The sequence below is a fragment of the Hetaerina americana genome, unplaced genomic scaffold (assembly GCF_022747635.1).
Source record: "Hetaerina americana unplaced genomic scaffold, ioHetAmer1.1.p SCAF_1, whole genome shotgun sequence".
In the NCBI taxonomy this organism is placed as follows: Eukaryota; Metazoa; Arthropoda; class Insecta; order Odonata; family Calopterygidae; genus Hetaerina; species Hetaerina americana.
In genome coordinates this window covers 85,456,763-85,469,238 of record NW_027286069.1, presented here as the reverse complement: position 1 = coordinate 85,469,238, position 12,476 = coordinate 85,456,763, and the positions used below count along the sequence as shown (strand labels likewise).

At 39.4% G+C, this 12,476-nt stretch overlaps 1 protein-coding gene across 1 annotated transcript; it reads left to right on the top strand.

The window, feature by feature from the left end:
* The first annotated feature begins 322 nt into the window (after positions 1–322).
* On the top strand, positions 323–1,216 carry LOC139690199 (larval cuticle protein A3A-like). The gene is made up of 2 exons (XM_071587536.1): positions 323–334; positions 551–1,216. Exons 1-2 carry the CDS (start codon positions 323–325, stop codon positions 1,214–1,216), a joined length of 678 nt encoding a protein of 225 aa, XP_071443637.1.
* Positions 1,217–12,476: the final 11,260 nt, after the last annotated feature.

Genomic DNA, 12,476 nt, shown 5'->3' with positions numbered 1-12,476 from the left:
ACAAAAAATTAACAAAAATAAGAAGTAGAGAATTGGATAAAAATTTATGCACGAGAATAAAGATACAAAAGTATCAATTAGCAAAAGAATAAAACTTTGAATGACCTAAAGATTGAAAAGAAAAACTCAGATAATAGCATGGGCGTTAGCTAAGTGACCGAAAGGTGTGCAACGTTCGGAAAGGAAGGGGAGGGAACCAAAGGACCGCCACGAAACGAAAGTCTTTTGGCGGCCACGTATGAGGGAGGAATTCGAATCCGTATAAATACGCTGCCGAACAACAGGAAGGGTCAGTGTTAAGCTAAGAGTGAACCACACAGCAATGGCATACAAGGTAAGCATTTCGATAGCAAGCGCCCTACGATCCACACATTTTGGAGATTTTCCGTTCGAGGTTGGATAATAGTACTACTAGAAAATCTACGATAAAATTCTATAGATCAGAAAACAATAGACTAATCTCTCGGAATTCCAAGAGGAATATATATCATCTAGAATTTTTTCTCGACACAATTTTAATTAAATGCAACATTGTCTTTTGCTATCATAGTTCATCGTCCTCGCCGCCCTCGTGGCCGTGGCCCGCGCTGGTCTAGTCTCCAGCCCAGCGGTCGTTGGATCCACCGTCGCCACCTACGGTGCTCCCGCCGCGTACGCCGCCCACGGATACGCCGCCGCACCCCTCGGCTACGCCGCTCACGGATACGCCGCACCCGCCTACGCCCGCGCCGCCTATGCCGCACCCGCCTTCGCCCGTGCCGCATACGCCGCTCCCGCCATTGCCCACGCCGCTCCCCTTGCCTACGCCGCCCCCGTCGCCAAGGCCGTCGCCGTCGACACCGACTTCGACCCCAACCCCCAGTACTCTTACTCCTATGACATCCAGGATGCTCTGACCGGAGACTCCAAGAGCCAGAGCGAGAGCCGCAGCGGAGATGTCGTCCAGGGACAGTACAGCCTCATCGAAGCCGACGGAACCCGTCGTGTCGTCGACTACACCGCTGACCCCGTCAACGGATTCAACGCCGTCGTCCACAAGGAAGGTGCCGTCGTGAAGGCCGCCGTCGCCGCCCCCGTCGTCGCTAAGGTCGCCGCTCCCCTCGCCTACCACGCCGCCCCCGTGGCTGCCGCTTACCACGCCGCCCCCGTCGCCGCCTACGCCTCCCCCTTGGGCTATGCCGGATACGGCGCCTATGGCAAGACCCTCCTCCACTAATTCCCTTAATTCCTCCCTCCTTATCTATTTCCCTGGATTAACTTCTTAGTCCATGTATATAACTAAATAAACGTTTAGTTCAAAATATTACTGAATATTTATTTCCGCTTTCTTCCCTTTAATATGACTTTACTCCCAATACAGAAAAGCGTTAAAATGCTCTTTACATTTCTATAAGCCTGAAGACATCATCTAGCTCCGATTCGAAGAGAGGAATACTTATTGCCTTCCTGTCGCCTTACTCGATTTGCATTTGATATTTTGGATTCATTTTCTTCAATATAGTTACATCAATGTTTTCAGATGCGATGAAATTATACCATTTTTACACATATCCGTAAATTACATTTGAAATTTACCTTACGATCATTTTAATGCACCGAAGCTTAATAGCTTAATTCTCTCGTCAATAGCTTACTCGCAGTCACTGGCGATTCAATATTAAAAATTTTTACTTCAAATTCTAATTAAACTAGACAACGTAGTACAAAAAATGGGTAACCTTCTAATCACAACACACATGTTTTATGGAGCCTTATTTGCGGTAGCAGACAGACATAATATGACTTGTAATTAGAGAACTGAGGTGAGCTAATATTCAAAGATGTTAACTCTTAAATTGTAAGTAGGGAATTACGTAAATAGGACCTTCGTTTTGAAATGAAAGGCGCCACTTAGTTTGTCCACATAATATAAATTTCTAACGACCTAGATTTCGTTGAAGTGGACATCATCAGATCCTAGGTCTTTCGAAGGAACTTAGGTCGTCACATATTAATACTTCATGACCTTAGTTCCGTTGAAGGACCTAGGACCTGATGTTGTCCTTATTTTCCTAGCGGGAAAACTAATTTATTTTTGAAATTTGTAGAATATCCACCAAGTTTCACCAGATAAAGTAGTCCATACGTACCATTCTAAAACATATATATATATATATATATATATATATATATATATATATATATATATATATATATATATATATAACATTAATTTTCAAATAATTTCCGCACGTACAAGAAATATCACGCTCGAAAAACTAATTAAATGCTGCAACGTGTATTGTACTATTGGGTGTAAATAGACAGTGTAATGAGGCCTCATTTACAGAGTATTTACTCACAGTGTAACGCAATTTAGTACAACAAAGTTTATAACGAGAATTCTAAACCATGATGCATCCTGACTTAAAATACAGAAAGATTAGAACGTTCTTCAAGAGGAAGATGGAGAAGAGCTTTTATATTAAGATTAAAATAATGTATTAATGTGGAGTGCACAGCAGTTATATTACGCAAAGAACAAACAAGTTTAATAATGAGAAAATGGATGTGTAAATTGAGGAAAGATCAATCAATCCATGGGATTAGCAGCAATTTTGTACAATTTATTGCAATTATTTCTAGAAGTAATTATTCTATGAAGTTTTTATTTCTCCAATTGGTTAGGAATAAACTGAATTAACAGCTAATTATTCCGTTTTTCTCTAAAATATGTTCCGCGTCATTTGAATCGGATATAATACTTCCTTAAAATCTAAGAAGGAAATCTCGTTTCCAGGATACGTTTAGGATAAGGCAGTGTGTCACCTTAGCTGTGGTTTCGACTACGCTTATCATTTACTTGAGGCAGAATAATTCCTTCACTCGGAAAAACGATCAGCTGATGGGTTCAGCGTGGGCATCACTACTTAGCTCAATTTCCATTGGCTCCACATTTTAAGATAAATTATGCATAAATAATGAACACATACGAGCATGTATAAAATTATTTTTCTGATTTTTTCATCAGTATTTGTTTCACCATCCTAATGTGTTTCACCATCCTAGTCAGAGAGTGAACATAGAACTATTTTCTTCCCACGAATATCCGAAACATGTTATGCACTTGTGCCGTCAGAAGTGAAACACACCTCAATAATCAAAGTCTGAGGAAGAATTTTTAATGAATAACTGATCGTAGCACATTTCCACTTGATATCAGCTCACGATCAGTTTTTCATTACGTTCGACTTCCACCACATAACGCCTGAAGCTGCTCAATTTGAAGATTTTTTACTCAACTACATATCTTAAACGGCAATTGTCGCATTTCATAACTTTGACATGAAACCTGTCTTGATGCCTTCGGCTCAAACTCATTAAGCGCAAAGTTCGCTCACATATTTGCATTAGCAAAATTTCAACTATCGTTTCAATCCAATTTTAAATTAAAACCATTCAACTTTGATTTTATTAATATAACAGAAAAAATTTTATTTAATACACATATGAATAATTAATGACTTAACTCTTGCAATCAAAAATATTTTCCATTAATGGCTATGTCATGCTCTTATTTTACTGCTTTTTCATGAAATAATGCGTATCATTATATTGATTTGAATTCACTTTTAGTGCGTTTTAAAATTTTTATCATTCTTCATACATAGAACTATGAGAAGCGCTTAGTGAAAACTAGATATAGTCTCTTCATATTTACGGCAGAATGAGGCAATTGATGAATGCAACAAAAAGAGTATTTTTAGTATTTTATTTAGTATGTTTAGTACCCTATAAGCCACCGCTAGGTTGTGTGGCAGGGGATAAATACGAACTACTCTAATTTTGACCGAAATATGTTTCTCTTTAGCGTGGTCGGACAACGCTTTTCTGATCCCTTACCGTTAGCGGGAAAAATGACCTCTTAAATATATCTGTTCCTAAAGTTAATCAATCGAATTTAATCGACATGATATCACCTACCGTAATACGATGGGGGTTATTATACATTTTCAACATCATAGGTAAAAAAACATCCAACTAATATGAGCAAGAGATTTAATCTGTTGTTTATTTATTTGACATTGATCCGAAAGCGGAACCTTGGCCTTTACTGCCTTTTAAAAATGATATAACAATAGAAACAATTACAAACAGTGAAACCCTAGATGGAGAAAAACCCACCTCGGGGGGAATCGAACCCCCGACCTCTGGGTTCGCAAACGAGGACTTTCCCCGCCTTCACCGTCCCGGTAATTAAAAGAATTTAAACTTCGATCCGTGAGTTATTTCCAGCCTAGCTCTTCTCAAAATTTTGATACGCCACTCAGTTTATCAGAACAAATTTTTAAAAATCTGGCTCTTTGCTCTTAAACGATCCAATTCGGCAATCAATCCAACTTTAGGGCGATTCCATATACTAGCAGTATATTATAAATGGGGCCTCACCAGCGAAAGATAACATCTCTTCGACCTTTTCATCACATTTACCCAGTATTCTTCTAATAAATCCAAATTTTTGGTAAGCTTGCCCACATATTCCCTGTTTATGGTACATCCAAGAGAGGTGGTGAGTGAGGGTAACGCTTAAGTATTTAATCGAGTCTACACATTCCATTTCGGTGTTCCGGATGCAGTAGCCGTTCAGGAGGGAATTGCTATTTATCCAAAAATTCATCAATATATCCTTTTTGAAGTTTAATTCTTTTTTCCAAATTTCACACCAGCGCTGTATAGTATTCAGGTCATCTAAAGCTGATTTATCTTCAGGAGAATGGATGTCTCTGGAAACCACTGTATCGTCGGCAAATAAACTTATCTTAATAGTTAATATAGAGTTAATGTCGTTAAGGTAGAGAAGAAATAAAAGAGGTCTAATAACACTTCCCTGGGGAACACCTGAAGTGACTTCTACTGCATTAGAGCTAACAAACGACAATTCAAAAACTCTTTAATCCAAACCCGGATATTTTTATCTACGCCATATGATTATTTTGTAAGAAGTTTACTAAGAGGTACTCCGTCGAAGGCTTTCTTAAAATCTAGATTAATAGCGTCCACTGAAACGTTGCTGTCTCCCGAACTAAGGAAATCACGAACAAAATGGTATGGATGTGAGAGATACACGTTCTACGAATTTGAGTTGCAAGAAAATTTAAAATTTTAAAGATATGAAACATTGATAACATCACAGAAGGTGAATTTAATATTAGCATAATACACATATTTTCACTTTAAATACAGTAGAAATATAGCATTACCATATCTTGACTGAGCTCCATATGGTCGAGAAATAAAATCGATGAGATAACTACATCATTTACAATCCGGACGGTGGTTAAAAAGTTCATCTGAATATCCAAAGGCCAGCGATTCGAGTAAAAGCGGGCAAGGATGCTGGTTCAAAGTTGGCTGATAAGCCCTTTGGGAAGGTCGAGGGCAAGCATAGGCGTGATCGCATAGTAAAAATCAAAATAACAACGCCTCTTTCCGTTGCATAAATATCGATGAAGTTGAAGAATTCTCCGATGAAGGAGATAAGGTTAATCTCCGTCGTGTAATCCTGATTTGGCACTAAAAGGAGATTTACCTACGGAATCTGTAAATATTATAAATCAATCAGTTTAAATAAAAAATGCTGCCAACATTTACGATGAAATAAGTACATCATCGGTAATATAATCAAATCTAATGACCCAAAAGAATTTAAAATTGGCTCTACTTGAACTAAAGTACTGCATTTAATGAACTGAAAATTATGGATTTTATTACTTACACGCGATCATTATAAAGATTACGTCTGGAAACAGGATCTTCTAAAACTGGTAAAAATTGAAACTATCTTCCTTTTCGAACACACAGAACAAGATACAAGGGTTGCTATTTATATTTTGAGCCTTGACAACACTAAGTCATTTAGGAACCATCTAACGTTTCCATCAGAAAGTTTGACCCTTTTAAGGATTACTTTCTTCAGAACATTTTGTCGTTTGATCATAACTTGTTTTTTTTACGGTTAATCGAAAATTTTGTCTCAGCGAAAAATTGGACGTGAACACAAAACTTAACGCGTGAACACTTTCGTGTGATGATTTCTTACGACTTCCGTTGTGGATTATCACGACAGGAGTGCATCGATCAACTTACTTCTACTTTTAGCGATGAAGCCCCATCCTTTGCCACAGTGACACGCTGGTATAACAAATTCAATCATGGCCGCTGTTCGCTCAGCGATGAAAGTCGTGAAGGTCGTCTAAAATCAGTTGCGCCAGAAAACATTGATGCTGTGCAAGAACTAGTAAAGGAATCTCATCATGTGACTTATCGTGAGATTGAGCCATTCCTGAGGATTACAGGATCACACCCAAAAGTGGTAGGACTGATTTTCTCTGGCGCGAACGGAGCGGTGGAGGGGGGTCTGCCTGGCAAGGTAAGGTGGAGGGGGCTCTTAGCAACAGACCGACACCAACCTCAGTCGCCTGCGGGCTGTCGTTGAGTGAGAACACCGTTTTTAGTGAAGCAAGTTTTTTGTCCGCATCGAAAAACAAAATGAATCTGAATTTAGAGCAACGTTATTCCGTGAAGTTTTGTGCGAAACTCAGGAAGACGGCTACTGAGACCCTCGATATGATCAAGCAGGCTTATGGGGACACTGCCTTAAGCCGTTCCACAGTATTTGAGGGGCACAAGTTGTTTAAAGAGGGTAGGGAGCTCGTTGAAGACGACCATCGAACCGGACGGCCGTCGACGGCAAGAACCGGCACGAATGTGGACAGAGTGAGGACACTGCTGAACACAGACCGACGCTTAACCAGTGAAGAAATTGCAGACCAGTTGGGTCTGTCTGCATCAAACGTCCAACGCATTATTTCACAGGATTTGGCCATGCGCAAGGTGTGCGCCAAGATGGTGCCAAAAATTCTGCCTTGGCGCGCTCGTCGTCAGACAGCTCCTGGCCAAATACGGCGCTGCCACGTTTACGCACCCGCCCTATTCTCCCGATCTGGCACCACCGGACTTCTTCTTCTTCCCCCTGATGAAAAGACAGCTCAAGGGACAACGTTTTGACTCGATAAAGGCCGTTCAAGAGGCTTCGACGAGGGTCATCAACGGCATCCCCAAAGAAAATTTCCAGCGGGCGTACGGGGAATGGGAGCAACGTTATACTAAGTGTGTAGCAGCTCAAGGAGCATACTTTGAAGATTATTAAGTCGATGTAAGTATATCGTCAATAAAATTCTAGTAAAAAAATCAGTCCTACCACTTTTGGGTGCGACCCTGTAGTAAGACAAGCATCAATTAGATATTACATGAACATTTAGCTGTGAAAAAATTTGTTCTCTTTGGTTCCCGCATAATTTGACAAAAGCTCAGCAAGATGCTCGTGTCAATTGGTGCCAAGAAATATTCAACAAATGCAATCGCGGTGTATCAAAACCTGTGTACAACATCTACACAAGTGACGAATCTTGGATCTATGCGTATGAGCCCGAAACAAAACAGCAATTCAAAATCCGACGAAAGAGATTAGTGCACAAAGAAAAACGAAGCAAATTATCGCCTGTTATTTCAGAATAACTGGACATGTGGCAACCGAACCGTTGGAGCCACTAAGAACCGTGAATTCTGAATGGTACACGAGCATTTGTTTGCAAGAAGTGCTTGCGGAAATACGGAAAAAGAAGCGGCAATGGATGATCATTCTTCATCATGGCAATGCAAGCTCTCACAGATCGGCTGAAACAACTTCCTATTTGACTGGCAAAAACGTCGAATTGATGGGTCATTCTCCGTACAGCCCTGATTTAGCCCGAAATGACTTCTTTATAATCCCGTTCATCAAGGAAAAATTGGGTGGGTACGTTTTTCGGCGCCTAAAGAAGCTGTTCATGCACCATGTTTTGGAGGTACCTGAATCGGAGTGGAAAAGGTGTTACGAAAATTAGTTCGAGCGCACACAAAAAGTGTGTTGATTATCATGGAGAATACTTCGAAAAACATTGAAGCCATTTTCAACAATAAATTACTGCATTTTCATTATTAGGTTGATAGTATAACTAGCAACTCTCGTACGAATGATTATGTCTCTGAAAAGAGCGAAACGAGGTTATTTCCTCAGAGTGTACATTTTTATCGATGGATAAAAAAAATTGCACATAAACAAAAAAATGTATCGTGCATTTTGAGACTCTTGAATCGCGGCAAAATGTTAATGTTGGCACTAAATACTTGTAAAGTAGTCACATTTGAAATAAAATATCTTTCTCTATTTTTATTTTAAAAACATGAGCATACCTAACAGAACATGTACATATCCATTTATATTTATTTTCAAATATTTTTGACTTATTCAACACATCAACAATTATATCCATCATAATAGGTACTTCAACACATTACCCAAAAAAACCATCAAAAAATGTAACGCCACTGATACTCAAACATTTACAAAGCCGAATCACCAAAAACTTCACTCAATCCGATCAACACAACGATCTATCCGTTCGGAAGACTTCATCCCCTCGCCCTACACCCCAACGCCAAAAAGACAAACTTTATGTAACCTTATCACTGCAGTATGCTTGTGTATAGTGTGGGTAGACAATAAATCGGGAATCGGGATTGTGTGGTGACTACTCTACTGGTTTTCCACCTTGAGAGCCCGGGTTCAAACCCTGAAGGTGACAAGATATTTCATTATTACGAGTTTCGTAACTCCATCACTACTTAGGGGGCGGTGTTAACAGTACTTCAAGTGGAGTACTCCGTCCGTCGGATGGGAGGTTAAATCGTGGCCTCTTGGTGCATTTCGTTAAGGCGAATGCCGGTGCCGGGTTTCTCTCCACCCATCCTGAATATCATAACTCCACCCAATGACCACCAGTCCCTAATGACGTAAATTACCTCAGAAATCGGTCGCCTCCCCAAATAACTACAAATTTAAGTTTACTATACCAATATCATCATAATTTAATCCAGAAAATCACTTTCTCCTAGTCTGATAATGCAATTTCGTCGTAAGATCTGGTGCTTTCCCGGCGCATTTGCTTCATGAAGTTTTCTCGGGTCTTCCACCGGGTCAGGGGTTCCATATAGGGATCTACCCTGAGGACGATGCTCGATTCGGGGATCGAAACGTCGGCCAATATGGAACCCCTGACCCGGTGGAAGACCCGAGAAAACTTCATGAAATTTCGTCGTCTTCTATACAATATACGATTATCTATGGTCTTGCACAAGCTCTCGGTTGCAAGCAAACGTCATGAGTTTAAAAATTGTTCATAGTGAGAGATGAACAGGCATTCAGCGAACTAATCTCACCGAGTGAGACCGGACCTTGAATTACCTGGAGGCAGTGCGAGACAAGTATTTTCATTCAGACATGAGGAATCGAAACAATTTGTAAATAGCTCGGCAAGTCGTCGCAGAAATCTATCGAGGAGATAAGTTGAACACTTTGATTGTACTAAGTTAACTCAAATATTTCCATTAGAAAAGAAAATGAACTGAGACGATATGAAACACATGAACATTTTTCAAGAGCAGTCATTACCACTTTCCTCGGTTCCAAGTCCGGTGAGAGGGTAATTCAGTCCAGCTTTTGGAAAGTTTGTCATAAAATTTTCAGGACAACTTTTGACCACTGGCTTCCGTCACTTGAATGCATTTATTTATTTCTTACGATATACGTTCAACGAGAGCCTTGATTTGGTCCCGGGTAATTTCAAGAACTACTTTCATTCGCGCTCAACAGCGCTGATCCGTTGTAACATATTCCATTTGAGGTTCGAGTCGACTTTTCTCGAATAAAAAGTGAAGAAAAAATCAACTGTGAGAAAGGAACTTTCACGATACTGGGTTTAAGTACAGTACATAATAAAGGTTACGCAGACATTAAAATTTTTGGTTTTTAGGCATGCCAAAATAAAATAAATACAGATTATTTGTAGCTGTTTCAGTACCTAGTAGTTTAATAAGTTCCATCGACTACATAGGTCATTTATGCTAACAGCAATGGAACTTTTATTAATACTTCCGAATGCACATTCTTTAATGTCAGAGGAGTGTTTAAATTTCATACAAATATTTACATTTTCATAAAGTTATAGCATGGATAAAAATATAATTGTAATTGACAGATGACAATGCTTGTTGACAAGTTTATTTTTACTCCTCTGACTGGAAGAAAGAGCAACGAGCACATTTTAATAATAAATAATCCCGTATTTACTAAATAAAAAACAGAACACGTTTCACACAGAAAGGCTATAAAATAGTTTGAACTAAGGAGTCTAAGAGGGAATAACATATGGTCGATATTTTGAGTCATCACCCTCGAGTTCTTGGCTGATCCACAGCAATATCATTTTGGAGCTAGCGCGCAAGTTCCGATACCTCCTTCACCCTGTCGAGGTGCCATGTTGAAAGATATGACTCACCCTAAGGAAGTTGCTATTTATGCTTGAAATTATAACCGTGAGTTTAAGCAATAATTCCCGATCATTCGACGTGTGTCTACGCGTTACTTTTCATATATTTAAGGAAGATCAGGGAAAACGGTCTTCTTCATCTCTCAAAGTTTGTCGTTCGAGAGGGAGTGAGGAATAAGTGGTTCGGGATGAAAATAATGAAAGGATGCACGGGTAACACACAAGTATTTTAGAATGGACAGACCGAGAAAGCAATAATCAAATATTCTCTGAGAGACACTCAAGACAATTAATAATATAAGTCTCAGGAAAGGAAGAGAATATATTACGGAAGCGAAATAAGTACGGAAGGACAGGACGGAAATTGAATAAATAATAACAGAGGGTGTTTTCTTTCCTCACCTAAAACCAGACTACTTTTGAAAGAGCACACCCAGAAAGGGAACTGCGTGCAGGGAATGAATACATGCGCGTACATGTTAAAGTAATCCCACCTAAATACACACAGTAACTCCATAATCGGCGGTTCACGTTTCTCGAGGCCGCGAGTAAATCGATGATGACGATATGTGTTCTTGAAAAGAATTTTCAGCCTAGAATGACGGGTGCCTCTGGGCCTTCCTTTGTTCCTTTCCCATTCAAAATAATTTCAAGGACCCCCTTAAACGCCCGTGCTGTTAAGCTCCAACCTGTAATTGAAATTTCTCAGGTCTGTCACGGAATGTTTCGTTTCGTATTGCGGAAACCCTCAACTGTGAAATAGAGCATGGGAAGAGGAAGAGGGGAGTGAAACACAGGTGGGGCGTGCGGAAATACTAAAGAAATGATAAAAAAGAATCATGGAAGAAACTTAAGCACGTATGGCTTCCATTCGTTAATTAAAAACATAGAGAGTACAATTTTTTTATAATAACAAAGATATCTAAAATTTTCACCACTCTGAAGCCTGACAATACATCGCTCCTTTTTTGCACTAAGACCAAAAAAAAGAAAAAAAATACGTAAAAGGAATGACTGACAAGGCGTATTTTCTACCTTTCAACAAATTTATCAGGAAATACCGAGAGTATGTGGGTATTCTGACGAGTGGAATTTGATTACCTATAAATACGTCGTCAAACGCTAGGGTTAGTGTTAAGCCAAGAGTTAATCACACAGAAATGGCATACATACTCCGTTCTTTTTCGTTCTCTTATCGACCCTCTTAACCGCCCAACCGGCCTTCTATGGTTTTATACTTCGTTCCACATTTTCCACGATTTTATAAATATTTATTCAGTTACGCAGTTCAGTTGATTTTCTTTTTGAAATAAGTGCCATTATATACTTTACTTATAAATGTTGCGGGTAAACAGTATGTCGGACGGAATGAGGGGCGGAAGGAAAAATACCGAATTGAAGAGGGGCTAATTGTATTGTCGGAAGTCAGGCTGTGCGTTTAAGATGGCTAATTACACATGGAATACTAATAATAATAAATAAATACAAATTTCCAGTTCTTAAAGCAGATAATTACATACAAAATGGAATTCTTACTTTTGACTAATTTTGGCCAACATATATGCCACAAAATATACACATGTAATGCTAAAATTCATTTCATATCTCCTTCTACACCCGCCCTTGCAAGCCATTTATGATTTGGCCTCCTTTACAATGTTCTATTCAGCGCTAGCCCCAGCGCAGTACCCTGAATTTATCAAAACATATTAAAATTACTATGTAAATCAAACCCCAATACGCTCAACTAATTCGTCACATCATCACACAACTCTTTTAAAACTGTTATCCAACGCTTAATTGCTTCCTTAACACACAATCACCTACACCCTCCGTGTCGCCTCATCCTTCCACCGGTCTAAAAGATTGGTATGATAGACGTCCCTTCGGTTGGCGAACGTGAGGCCAATACCCTCTTTCCCATTGCCAGACCATATCCCAGCCTCTTTTGGATCCAGTTTCACCATATATTTTGCTTTTAAATTTTGACAGATAAATAACACTAAGTTAAAAAGTAAATTACAATTTGCTTTCCTTGGTAAGACATTGAAACATCAGGAATTCTCT